A 14,776-nucleotide genomic window follows, 5' to 3' on the forward strand; every position below is an offset into this window, starting at 1 on the left:
CCGGGTTCCCGTCTCATGAATCACAAAGGGTGCGCGGATATGAAAGTGCAATTGCTCCCCCCGCGTTCGATGAGAGGTCCTCCCACTTTTTCCCCCTCGCCCTCTACTTTCCTTCTATTTTCCGGGAAAGACTGCCGCATAAATTCCCTTTCGCCCCGTATTTCATTTCAGGCCCGAAAAGCCTTTACGCGCATCGAAAGAATGATCGGAAACAAATCAAAGCGCGGGCGCACTGCCGAGGGAACGTGCAATTTTAACCCTTGCCGGCGAGGATTTTTTGAAAGAGAATTTTTGGAAGGAGGGTAAGTTATGCGTTAATATCGTAGATGCTAATGGAATGGTCCCTTGTTATTCGAATAATTAATACTAAAACGAGCAATTAAATTGACTTTTTGAAATTCGTTTGTAGAAACTTCGAGGATGCTTCTATCGAGGATTTAATTAACTTACAATTCAGTTTGAGTGGTATTAAATGAATAATAATTTCTCAGAGAAACAACTGTTATATTTTTAATAACTGCGAAAAGAAATCATGTAGGAAATTATGTGATTATTTTGTATCTCGGATGTGAAGGTTTGATGTCTCCGAAATCACGATATTCGAAGGAACAGACTCGATTCGCTAAGCAGTCATTGAACCCTTTGCACTCGAAAGTTTTTCACTAGAAATATTCAATATTCTTCGATGAGACGATGTTCTTTGAAACTAATTAACGAGGAGACATATATAAATTAAGAAGGAAAGCTATTTTATTTCAATATTCCATATTGATGTATCATACAAAGCTTAATATTATATATATTTTATAAGTTTGCAAATCAAATTAAGTGGTGACTGAGAGTCACCTCTCGAGTGCAAAGGGTTAATGGGAGTAAGAAAGAAAATTTCGTTCATTCCCGAACTGAAGCGTAAATCGTACGAGTCGTAGGAGTACTTCAAATCGAATTTTTTCCAAGAGCTCTGATCGACTGATCTCGCTAATCCAGCGAAGCCGGCAATGGCACGCTCATTAATGGTGTTACAGCGGCGAGTATCAATCCCCGGGCGCCGCGTCGCGGAATTAAACGGATATCGAAATAAATTGTGACTGGTGCAGGGTAAAATACGTTTCGTTGATGTCCACGTTGTAATATTGATGGATCATAACTGCAAGGTAATCACGGAAATAGCGACGTGACAGAAGGCAATTTACAGTGTCGCGGGGGTTTCGTCATGTAACGATCCGTGTTCCCATCGCGCGTCGATGGTTTAATCAACTATTTTGCGACGGTTTTCCGTGATTTCCGGTGACAGATGTAATAATGCTTGTCGTTGATCGATCAGTAGGGAGCTTGATCGTTGCTGCGCGATGATAGCTATCGAGAATATCGATAGAACTATCTACCAGTTATACCAATTATAATCTCCCATGAAAAGTGAGAATAAGTAGAATCAGCTTTCAAGCGACTGTCATCGTTCTATCTGCAAGACGAATAAGGCTACTTTGTCGTTAATAATTTATTGGAAAAACAGGAAAATTCTAAGCATACGTTATGCCTATATTTCCTGTTAACTATAATTTTCCTTTTAACACAACATTCGAAGTGAAAACAATTTCACTTACAACGAATATTCAAGGAAACAAAATTATCTATTGTCACGGTTTCTATAGACCTTAATATAGGGAAACTATTGGGAAAAGAGAAAAATTCTAAGCATACGTTATGCCTACATTTCCTTTTAACTATAATAGTTGATTACAGAGGAATAATATTTACTTTGAATTCAAATGAACCAAGTAATATATATATTTATTGAATCATCTTGAAAATTTTGATCACGAGTCTCACTCGTTGTAAGGGGTTAACCAACACTAAAAATTCTAGATACAATTTCTACAATTCATTTTGTTCGCCTTCGCCAATTCCTCCACGCTCTTTACGATCTCACCGCGAGAATCGGTTCATCCGGCCGCGATAAAGTTCCCGGGTTAATTCCTCCCCTTCCGTAGGGCCGCAATCAAGTCCGCGCCCTTCGCGCATTGTAGCTTTGACCGTGCCGCTATCGCCGTCCCATATTCCCGGATAAAAGCTAATTGAAGGGGACGCCGGAATCACGTCTAAATTGTTCTTTTTCCTCCGTTCCGGCGGGCCGCTCGCACGGGTCCGCCGTTAATATGGTTTCCTACGGCTAAGCCAAGGCTTTCAACCGACGCAGCTGGCTGCCGGTGACGTCTCCGCCCTCCGGGACGCGACACCGCAGGAGAAGATCCCCCGGATAACCGGCAATTTTCTTATACGCCGGGCTTGTTCTCGCCCGGGACGTTCGGATCGCGGGAACGGCGTATAAAGAGCAATCGCGAGCGAATGAACCCGCGGAAGACTAATGGCTCCGCAGATAGAGCCACGGGCGAGAAGAGGGTAATGCCTCACGTTCCGGCGAATCGATAGCGGGAATGTTTTCTTCGTTTCGCTCGAGTGCCGGATTAGCGATTGAGTAATTGGCAGTTCTACGGTGACCGGGCAGCCGGGGCTGCTCTTTTGGTGATTCACCCTTTCGATGGAATGATGCGTCAACGCGTAATCGACGTGAAATCGAATAATTTTGGGGTAGTTTCTTTGAGGTTTATTGGAATGTTTGATATTGTAACTGGTGCAATATTGGAGCCTAAAGAGTTCAAAGGGTTAATGTATTTTCCCTCGCAAAAACACTTATGGTTAGTAAACGTTTTATTGTGATTTAGAAAAAGAATCTAATAATCGAAACTGCAACTAATTTTTATAGTATTCCCAGCGAAAATAAGAAACGTTGTAACATTTCTTCGATCTTTTATTTTCCTTGTTAATATGAAATTTGGATGCGTGGAAAATCGAGTAATTTTAGGGTAGTCGCAATAAGCATCGTCTATATTTTATCAGTGTTGAATATTTCTAGTGAGAAACTTTCGAATGCAGAGGGTTAAAGAGGTTACTTAGAATAATTTGTGCCTCGATCTCAATGCTCCACAAATGGAGGAACAGGATTTATTTCTGTAGAATCTAAATGCTTTGCAAAGTAGTTTCTGTTATCGAGGATACGAATATGTTTGATTTACAAGATAACCAGAGATAAGAATGCAATGACCGTATTATTCATTGATTTCTTTAATGACAAGCATGTTTCATACCCAGCGACAAATGGATTTCTAGTCAGCAACGAAAAACAAGCTATCCTATTCAATCGAACTCGAATCGTTCTAGATATCGATCTCAACCGCCTGCCAACGTCGACGATCGCCACATCAATCATTAACCACCGTAACATAATTACAAATTACATTTCATCCCGTCTCCGACTCGCCGAATCGAAATTACGTTCAACTTTTCGTCTGCAAATTGACTTTCGTCCATAAGCGCCCCGAACTGATTGCCGGCCGTGTGCGCGAAGTAGAAGGCTCTACCGGGTGTTCATTTATTAGCGGCTCCCGGGGACGACCCGGCTGCAACGGAACGAGAAGAAACGGCCGCGTAAACTCGGATTCCGTTTGACTTTGATCGCTGTTTCTGGTCCTTGGATTTTCTCGCGCGCTCTAAAGGGATCTCCGCCGGAGCCCGGCGCTTGAAAATTAGGTTCCTCCCGGGTCTCCCCGTGCTTTTTTGCAGCCGCGGCTTTTTCCCCGGGAAAAGGAAGTGTGCTTTGCATGTTTTCTAATTCCCTCGGACGCGAAGTTGCGCGGCACTGTTTCCTTTTGCGGGCAAGCTGGCCGTGCTGAACATTCCGTTCTAGGGTAACGAGCATATTGAAGTTGCAGGTAATCGATTCTGCGTCGTCGATATCGGTTAAATATAGCCTAGGCGGGAGTATCGAAGTTCAGCGCGGCGTTCTACTAGACACGCTGAAACTGAAAAAAGAAGGCCGACCGACGGAAAATGTGAAACGCCGCTGTGAATGGATTAAAAGAATGCCCGCGTAAAACACACAACGACCGCGCGAAGGAACGGGGAAAATTCGCGTTTGCCCGGGATAACGGGAATTATAAAAATGTACGCGCCCGTGAAATACAGAATACCTAAATATTGAAATTAAAACAATTCACGCTCGTGGGAAATATCAAATATCCGCGCGATAACGGCGAAAAAAATTCCCGTTCCGCGCGAACGGGGAATGTTTACGGACTCGATAACGCAGAATTTTCGTGATGCCAGGATCGTTCTTTACCGAGCGTATCGATAAGTATTTCAACTGCCAAAGCAACTTCGACCGAGAATTACCGCGATATTTCGAGGAGAATGTGTTCGGTAGTGTCGCGTCGAGGGACGAGTTTCTAGAGCTCTTACCGGCTACGTCCTCCAGCGTCGATTTCTCGCCGCAGCTGATGAAATGGGGGTAGAAGGACACCATAACTATACCCTTGGTATCCGCCTGGAACGGAGAAAAATAGGGTATCGTTACAATCCTTTAATAATCACGAAGAATATCATTTATTCCATGAAACTTTACAGAAACCGGGAAATATCAGATCGACCGCATTGGATTCTGAGCGACTCAATTATAGCAATGAAGCGAAACTATTTCTCAAATCTTTTTATTCAATTTCACAAATTTGATAAGTGTTTCAAGATATCGATAATTAATAAGAAAAGTGAAACCCGGTATAATTATTCTACCGTTAATTCACGCGTGATCGTTCAGTTGCTATCAAAGAGCATCCCATCGGGAAAGGTTGAGCATTTCTAGCGGAAAGCTTCCGGTGTCTGCGGTGTCTTTGAATTCGAAACGACGAGGGAAAATCGATGGCCGGTTGACTCACCAAACGTCGCAGCGCGTGGTCAGGCACATTTCGCGAGGAATTGCAAAGAGCGTGGGCGCTGCTGTGGCTGAAGATCACCGGCGCTCTGGACGTCCTCATCGCGACCAGCATCGTCGGCACAGACACGTGGGACAGGTCCACCATCATTCCCAGTCGATTCATCTCTAGCACGACGCTCTGGAAGTGTTTGATAATTTTATGTAGTATTGTACGCACGTCGAGACGTTTCTGTCGCAGAATTCTCAATTATGTCTTTCACACATTGACAATCTTGTTGCATCACCATTAGATTGTTTCGAAATGCATCACTCTATACAGAACGATTAACAAAGTTGGTGTACATAGCGTAAAATAGGTAAAAATAAAATTCATCGCGCGAGACGTAGGAATTGTGATACCAAGTAATTAATGACTCTTCATTTTTTTTCATAGGAAAAAGATTAGTGATATATAAAACGCTGTTTTCCGTGGCAGTCAACGTGTCAAAGGAATATTCTGTAATTCTCGCAAATAACGTAGTGATATATTTGTAAAAATTATGAAGATGAAGTGTAATTTGTGTAACGAAAGTTGTAAGTTGATAATGAAACACGTGTGCGTAGGGAGTTTGAGAGATACTTATTGGAGGATTGTGTAATGTAGTTAATGACGTAAAACTGAGAAACCAGCGAGGGAAGCAGCTTATACTTTAAATATATTCCGTCAGACTAATTAGAACTGCACGAGAGTTCGTTACATCGAGATCTAAGCAGCTTTACACGTGTATTATATATACACGACGGTCACGTGAGCGTACAAAGTTCACGATCCAATAGCCACTGTTTCATTTCATGTGTATCAATCACGTCCAATTCCATCTAGCCGCACTATATTAATTACTACCAATTAGTGCTCAATATATTTCGAGTGAAATTCACCGAGCCGTCCGGTTAGCGTGGTTCCCGCATCAATAAGAGAGGTCTAAACTGAGAGACATTTAGATGCAAAGTAGTTCCAATGAAATTCAGTCCGATGGCTCTCGGGGAATCGATGATCTGGGATTAACACAGCTCATAAAGATTCCTGCTCAAAAGAAAGTGCCGATAAGAGCAGAGTATCCTCCGGAGACTGGATTATTACTGGACTGCGAATAGAAGATCTCACGATTTCACACGGAAAGTTATTACATATAAAATGCGAGTCGGCGAATTCAATTAACATTCTTAACCCTTTGCACTCGGAAGTTTTTCACTAGAAATATTTTAGCATTTTCCGATGAGATAAAGACGGTATTTTGCGAAACTAGAAGAGATATTATACGTATGTTGAGGAACAAAGCTATTTTATTTCTATATTTTTTGAATTCATGAGTTATACAAGGTGTAATATTAAATATTAAATTTTATAGAATGCAAAGGATCAAAATGACTGGTTTCAGTTTGTTTGTTTCGCAATTATTGATATCTTCGAAGCATTGAATATTCGAAATGATTTCGAAAATAAATACATTACTACAATATTCATAGCGATTAGATTTCAATCGTATCAAATATTCAGTAGTTTCAGTGTTAAATCAGCGAAGAAAAATGGAGAACTCTAAATCAAATTTCCAAATTAGTCATTTGACCCTCCACGTTTACTATTAATCCACTATCGTTCATTACGACTCGCTCAGAAGCCAATGCTAAGTCGATTTCTTAATATTCTCTAATTTCCGTCAATCTTAATAGAATAAATAATATTCTTTTCAATCATTTAAGGATTCACTAGTTCCTTCGTTTCGCTCTAAGTCAGAAAGCCCTGCTTCTGAAAATATGTTGAGCCAGAAATAGCTTAACAAACATTGATCTCAATTCTTCTGTCTCGCAGCCGCATTGTCTTCCGAGCGGCTCGTATCGCGCAGCGCCTCGTAAAAGTCAAACGAACAGCGAGCGCTGTTTACAGGCGGAGAGGGTGCTCGGCTCGCGGCGTTCTCGCGCGCGATCCGTGACACTTATTGCCGTTGTCGTTCAATCAGATCGAAAGTCGCGACAGACAGTTCCTTGATGCGATCGGGGGAATTCCTGATCGCAGGAAACAGGAAGCCATTGACTGACGCATGACGAGCATCAGGGAAACGCTAATTCACCTTCGAAATTCGCGTTTCAGCCTGGAATGGCGTATCGCGGATATAATGGCGGGCACAACAGATGTATCGAGCACGAAAGTAGTCCCGCGGAAATCGAGTCCAGAGACCTGTATTTCGCTCGGATAAGAGATTTCCGATAGGTCCTGCCGGGAGAGGCTGACTGCCGCCCGGCGTGACGTGAAATATCGTCCTTGATGTCTGCGCCGTCGGGCTCCCGCGATACGGCTGCTAATATAAAATTCGATTTCACCGTTGTCACTTGTCATTTCGCTGGAACAAAACAGCCATCGACTGCTCGGCTCGCCGTTCCTTCGGGGTCTCGCGGCACCGGCTCGAATCATCGAAATTATCTCCACGCTCGGGATGAATCAGTTCACTAACACTAGATTTACTGAATTTCGTAAACATTTGGTGGAATTTTTGGGTCGGTTTTGATTGGTGCAGTTGTGTAATTGTGTGCAATCAAAATTATCTGCACGCTCAGGCTGAATCAGTTGAGTATCACTAGTTTTACGGAAGCTAATGGCAACGTGTTGGATTTTATAAACATTTGGTGGAATTTTTGAATCGGTTTTGATTGATGCAGTTGAGTAAACATGTAGTCTAATTATATACTTTTAATTTCTAAGATCTAAATGAACCTCTAATTTCTAAGATCTAAATGAACGAGTATCTAGTTTGCTAAGAATTGGACAAACTATAGAATATCCGTTGATCTAACAAAGCAGTAATTAAGAGAAAGTATTAACGAAACAGATGATCTAAGATTTCAGTAGAAATATTATATAAATTGAATATCGCAAATTTCATGAACCGACTATGTTACCTAAATAAAGAGATAATCTACGAGTTTCCTCCACCAATAGCTAAAAAGTCACGAACGTCTATAACTTAATTACAAGAACTGCTAATCAAGTCACCACCAAAAAATCATACTTTCCATATCCAAGGGATCGCAGACAAGAAATCGACGAAGGAAGTAATAAACGCGGCGCGATTTCAAGAAACTGCGACAAACTCCGCGAGAGTTGGGAAGAGCCGACGCCTCTGGATCGCACTTACCGGGGAACAATCGCTAATGACAACGTCACGCGAACAATTCATTCCCGGGACGACCTGCAGCTTGCCGGAAACAGAGTTATCGTTTGCATTCCAAGAGCATTCCTCTTTCCCGAGAGCGTTGCATCCATTAAACAGGGAGGCTTTGTTAAATCAGCGCCGTCATGGACGCCTGAATCCCCGCCGCCTTTCTCTCAAGATTCCAGTTTATCTCTCGCCGGAACTTCCCGGCCCCGCCGTTTTCATTTCCCGTTCGTTCGTTCGCGCGGGGGAATCCGCGTCGCAGCCCGTTCCCTCCTCGAAACAGACGTCTCGGGATTTCTTTTCGCCCGGCGGCGCTCGTCGAACGCACCCACCGCGTCCCCGAATTCCATGGGAATTAGCCGAAGTACGAAATCGTCGCAAACTGCAGCCGCCATTATCACGAAATTAGCGAAGTTACAATATCTCTCGGCGAAGTGGCACTCGTTAGCAGCTCCGGGAGGAGCCCGGAGATAGCGCTCCCGTGAATTCCGACTGCCACGCGCTATCTTCGCGCTGAACGTCGCGCGTTCGTTGAACGGGGACGCTTCATTAAAGTAACAACGCGATAAACTTCACTTTTCGGAATCGCGTCCCCTTCTGCGCCGTGATTCTTATGCAGCTCCTCGGCGCGGACCGGTTCAATCTTGCCGTCACTCCGGCACGGAGATTTCCAGCGGATACGACTGGCCATTCGACGGAATACGATTGTTTGGCGCGAGGACATATTTTTTGAATGTTTCCGCGACGAGCGCCGGTTTACTGCGCGAGCAGATGGGACTTCGACGCTCTCGGGATCTTCGGAATGATCCCTCCTAGACGCTCCGTCAACTAGTATTGAAATCAAGAGTCGAGCGACGAAGTTTCGGGGTTCGACGGCTTTAGAACTTCATTGAGATTTAACCCTTTGCACTCAAATTTCTCAATAGAAATATTTGACATTCTTCGACGAGGAGAAGACGATATTCTTTGAAATTAACTCGAAGGGAAAACAAGTATATTAACACTAGGTCTACAGGCATTTATTGTACACTTCATTCTATTATTCCTAATAGAATTGATGCTCGTTTATTTAAATTGTGGAAACTGGAGATTTGATAGTAGGTAATTGGTCAGTGTGACATCAATCGAAATCGGCGTAAAGATTTACAAAATAATATTTCTAAAATCCAATATGCCTCAATTTGACGCGTTCCGTAAACCTAGTGTTAAGGGGCAAAGCTATTTTATTCCAATATTTCACGTATCGAGGCGTCACACAAAGTTCACCATTAAACATCATATTTCATAGTTTCACCGCGTCAAATGACAGAGTCACCTCTCGAGTAAAGGGTTAATTTCTTCATCTCTCGTTCCGATTCTCGTTCAGCGCCGCGTATCCTCTCTAAGCTTCCGAAGTGTCCCAAACGAAACTCCTATCGATCGAAGAATATCTCAGCAATCCAAAGCAATCCAAGGCAATCCAAAGCAATCCAAAGCGATCTATTCATCACTCTATGAAAGCCATGCCCGATTCACAGCGATCATCTCGCGCCGGTGCCTGTAATGAAGCTCGTGCGCGGTTCGCTCATCGTCCGACTTACAACTCGTCGAAGCTAAGCGAAAGCGGTGAATAAGATATCTCCGACAGCGACTCCAACGCCATAAAGCATGCCGGTTCGCAACGGCGAGCGGACGCAAAGGATCCGCGATGAATATCCCGGGGACCAGGCGGAGGAGGAACGTAAGATTGTATCGCGACGCGCACGCTTGCCTCGCAATCGAGCCGCTCGATCGAAACGGAACGAAGAACGAGTGTAACTCGCCGGCACGGGATCCGTTAAAAGCCGCTTGCAGGCGATGGAAAACCGAATGAAAGGAATGTCGTGCACCCGTTTTCCACCGACGACGTTCGCTGGTTAAATTAGTACGTCGCGCGCCGATTAACTTTGTGCGAATTTTTAGTTTCGTCGAGTGGACTCTGTTCGCTTGTGGAAATCAATGTGACTCGAAATATGTTATACACTTTTTGTTCGCTTGTCTAACTAAGTTATCTAAGCGGTAAGGCTATAAGTGGCCTTAACAATATTAAATATCAAATTGTTTAGTTTTACTGTATGAAATCAAGTCGTGAGTGAGAGTCACTTCTTGAGAGCAAAGGGTTAATCTTGAGTGACCCGTTCACGCTTGATCTTTTCCTTTGTGAAACTAACTTGCAGTTATGTACCATTTCACTATCGACAGTTTGGAAGAAATGATAATGATAATAGCAAAATAGTTGTTTTTTGATCCCTGGGTAACGAATAGCATCGATTATTGTTGAATTAGTCTAGAAATCTTCACGAGTCTCACTCGTCATTGTACGGCAAGGGGTTAATTCATCTCGATAAATATATAATTACTGTTAGTTTTATGCGAGTGTTTACTGATTCGCAGACAGAAGTAGTAGGCAGCAAAGTATATAATACAATAATTCGTAAGCAGATGGATCGCGAGCAAATGGAAATAGTTTAGTCATTGCTGATCACAAAGATGAGCTCAACTGCTGCTGGAGAAAGTGTAATTAATGGCGCAAAGCGTTCTCCTTGGTTCTTTGAACATTACTTCGTATAATACTTTAAAGAGCCACATGTACACAGAAACTTCGTCTGGCACAAGATACCACTGCGGTCGGACTAAGTGAAGAGTTTCGTTTATTCTTTCGCAGTATTCACATATTCTATGCTTCTTGCGTCTCAGAAATTACAGAGAGCTACTCCTGGACCGAGTTAATTCTTTCTTTCAGTCACGATACACTTACTTTTCTTCGTTTTCATTATCTTACAGGGCAGACCCTTCAATAACGAAGGCGTTGTTATTTTAGTGTGGCTCTCCGTTTATGCTGTGCGGAAGTTGGTGGAACCGGTGTTTCTGTAACTAGGAGAACACACAGATACCTGCGCGAGGTGGAGGTATAGTTTCACGCAAACACAGTCCTTTAGTCACATACGATACTGCAAAGAGAACGTTTACAAATTTGATACTCTTAAGGTAAATAATCTCTTTCGAAGTGAATGGAAATTTACGCAATCGCCATTTCTGGGACATTTCGAATTCCTGATCTGTAACACATAGTCTTTCCTTGGGTTTATAAGAGTTTGAAATTTGTATAGTTGAATTTCAAAATTGTTTGTATTTGCATAGTTGAAATTTAACATTTCTTAAATTTGTATAGTTGAGTTTAAAGAATTTGTAAATTTCTACAGTTGAATTCCAAAATTCCTGTAATTTCTACAGTTGAATTCCAAAATTCCTTCAATTTCTACAGTTAGATTCCAAAAATCCTTTAATTTCTACACTCGAATTCCAAAATTCCTTTAATCTGTACAGTTAAATCCCAAAATTCCTTTGATCTATATCTCCAAATTCCAAAATTTCAAAAATTTCCTGCTTATAGTTCCATTTAAAAATGTTTTACATCCTCGTAACTGACTCTCGGAACTCCGAAATCTTCGATAACGCTATCTATTACGCGCGATGATCCACAGTAGAAATCCTATTTCTATCCCGCCGCAAACCGCAATCAAATTCGATAACAAGTTCCGACGTAGCTTTCGCCGCTCCGAGGATCACAAGCTCTCCAGATAGAGTCAACAAGCGGTTGGTTTCATCTCCCGCTTAGAAGTCCTGTCGAAAGTTGTTCGTCTCGCGGCCGGTGTCCTTTGTTTCCAAGTTGCCCGCGGAGCCACTTCGCCGGCAGATGGTCGAGCGCCGGCGTATAAAACAAAAGGCTGAAGGCAAAACTGCCGAGCGTCTTTTGTCTTTTTATTCGTCGCCGGGAAAACAGGACTCGTCAGGACTTTTGATCGAGGCGAGGAGTCGCGACGAGTCGGCCATCGCGTGTCCATCCGGTGATCTTATTCTTTCCGGACGGAGGAAACTTCTCTGTACCGATGTTTGTTACCAGTCTGTCTCGCAGCGCAACGAGTCCACGGTGTAGTCAATTTTCCGTCGACTCTGTCGATTTCATTTAAAACTTAGTTTTTAAGGAATTATATCCTTGACATTTAACCTTTGCAGGGAGGCGACTTCCAGTCGCGATGATTCGATAGAAAAAAATGATGAACTTTGGTGTCTGATATTAAGCTTCGTATAATTCATCAATATGTGAAATATTGAAATAAAATAGCTTCGTTGCTTTATGTATTTTTCCATAATTGAATTTTTAATCGTCACATGATTCTATAGAAAAAAATTATAAACTTTGGTGTCTAATATTCAGCTTCATATAATTCATGAATATGTGAAATATTGAAATAAAATAACTTCGATTCTTTATGTATCTCTTAATAATTGTATTTTCAATCATCGCATGATTCGATAGAAAGAAATTATAAATTTTGGCGTCTAATATTAAGCTTCGTATAATTCATCAATATATGAAATATTGAAATAATATAGCTTCGTTCCTTTATGTATTTCTTAATTAAATTTTTAAAAGTGTTGTCCATATCTTAGTAGAAAACGTTGAATATTTCTATTTTAGAGTGCAAACCTTATCTTTCAGTAAATAATCTTCTAGAAGTGATTGGGAATACGAAAATTAATTAACGACAAGCTTTTACGATTCTATATTAATCTCCTATTTCAATCCTGAAGTGACGAATAATTTCTATTTCTATTAGATAGAAGTATTGGCAGATAAGTTAATCTATTGTCTCTATTCTAGCTCGCGAAATTGTCCTATCGAGTTCAAAGTTCTTTCGCCGTTAAACTAAACACAGAATTTCTAGTTCACTGAATTTTCAGGCCCAAATGGTGAGATTGCGTGTTCGCGATGTCAACGAGTAACTTCGTTCTCGCAAAACTGTCGATGCCCGGCCGCCTATTTAGTCCGAAACTTTCCGAAACAAGCCGGCTAGCAGCTGGCGTCAAAAGGCCGACCGGTCATTTCGCGGGACAGTTTTCGAAACTTATCGCCCGTGTGCGGCCGAGCGCCGCGAATTTCGTGGCGCGCAGCTTTTCGCAGCGAAACGATTTCGTCGCTGAATGATCGGGCTTCGACCCATTCGACGCAGCGTTGTAAACAGCTGAAATCCTCGAAGTTTCTACGTTCGAGCTTAAAGCCGAAGTTTTGAAGTTGAATTTTAAAGGCTGGCTTTTCGAAGCATCGTGCCTAAACTTTGCAATCTAATATTCAAAACTTCAGGACTCAATCTTGACGCTTCGCAAGCTCGATATGAGCCGTCAGAGAATCGAACTTAAACTTCAGCTTTCACCGTTGAGCCTCAAAGCTTTGAACACTCGAGCTTTTCCTAAATAATTCGCAAACTTACGTTCAAAGTAACACCATTCTCCCTCGATTCAATCGTAAATTATTCTGTAGAACACAGCCAGATTGAACAAAATTAAACGTTCATTTCCTTAAAGTCAATCAAACCAATCCAATTCACATCGTATTTGAATGTTAACACGTCTATCACGGTCACCGATGACCAGAGCTTTCAAATTACTTGAAAACAATTATAACCCTATCTTCACTTTAATAAAGCGAATAACTGGATCGTAGTGTCACCGAATTGTATACTAAATAATTGATAATTTTTTATTTTCACAGAACAAGTGATGCATACGCTGAAGTTTTCCGTCTTAAAAATACGTTAACCTACGCTAAAAATTCTAGATGCTGCAATATCGTCGGCTTCCAAGGCTCGTAACTGGACGTCGCTTTGACGAGACCAACGCGACGTTCCTCGGCCGATGACGAATCGATAGGCAAGCTTCGGACGCAATCGGAGCCGCGCAAATCGTTTAATCGAGTTAGCGCGGTTCCAAAAGCTCCGATACTTTCGGCCACGACGCTTTTCCCCGATGGGAAAGTTTCGCGGGGGGTCGTCGCTCCGTCCCGGCTATAATGAGGGATGATTCGGAAGAGTGGGCGCGAAGGGGCGGGTAATGGGTTTTAACTGCGACGAACTGCTTTCTGGAAAGTTTGTTGGTTTACAGTTATCTAATTCCGCGTTAATCGACGTATCAAAGTGATACGATGGGGGTGGGAACCGGCAGCGTGGGGAACGGTGAGCAAACCGACAGCGGAAAGTTTGTCTCGCGAATTGCTTTTCAAGATATTGAAACGCGGAGTGACATTTTCTGTGGCACGCGTGTTAGTTTTACGTGGGTTCATCGTAGAAAGAGCTGTGTTGAACAGATGAATATTTTTTAACGCGTTAACCATGTCAGTCACTGGTGACGCTTCTGAATGACTAAAAAATAATCGTAACATACAAGACAACCGATGTGAAATATGAATGTTTAATAAGGCGACTAAGTTGATAGTAGTGTAATTGAATTTTCGAAAATGTTGTCCACATCTTGATAGAAAACGTTGAATATTTCTATTTTCGAGTGCAAAGGGTTAATAAACGACGTTGAACATTATCTATTGAAATAAAATAGCTTCGTTCCTTTATGTATTTCTTAATTGAATTTTTAAAAGTGTTGTCCATATCTTAGTAGAAAACGTTGAATATTTCTATTTTAGAGTGCAAACCTTATCTTTCAGGGAATGATCTTCAGGAAGTGATTGGGGATACGAAAATTAATTAACGACAAGCTTTTGTGATTCTATATTGGATAGATTCGGAGAAGTTTGATCTTCTACTTGAATCCTGAAATGACGAATAATTTCTATTTCTATTATATAGAAGTATTAGTAGATATCTATCGAACTCAATCTATATATAGATAATATATAGATATCCTAAATACAATCCCGAAGGAAGATCTGGAAACGTTCGTAAACCTGTCAGCTCCTTCGGAGACGTTATTATTGACTCGTACTACTGGATTTTCGATTGAACGC

At 41.9% G+C, this 14,776-nt stretch overlaps 1 protein-coding gene across 1 annotated transcript in view; it reads right to left on the bottom strand.

Annotated features, from left to right (window-relative positions):
* The window catches only part of LOC116430178 (dipeptidase 1), a 123,608-nt gene that overhangs the window by 32,212 nt on the left and 76,620 nt on the right, over nt 1-14,776 (bottom strand). Inside the window, exons 7-8 of the mRNA XM_076368288.1 lie at nt 4,770-4,946; nt 4,297-4,381 (exon numbers count right to left, since the gene is read on the bottom strand). Coding sequence (XP_076224403.1) covers nt 4,297-4,381; nt 4,770-4,946 — 262 coding nt within the window. The remainder of the gene's footprint in view (nt 1-4,296; nt 4,382-4,769; nt 4,947-14,776) is intronic.

The sequence above is a fragment of the Nomia melanderi genome, chromosome 6 (assembly GCF_051020985.1).
Source record: "Nomia melanderi isolate GNS246 chromosome 6, iyNomMela1, whole genome shotgun sequence".
Taxonomy (NCBI): Eukaryota; Metazoa; Arthropoda; class Insecta; order Hymenoptera; family Halictidae; genus Nomia; species Nomia melanderi.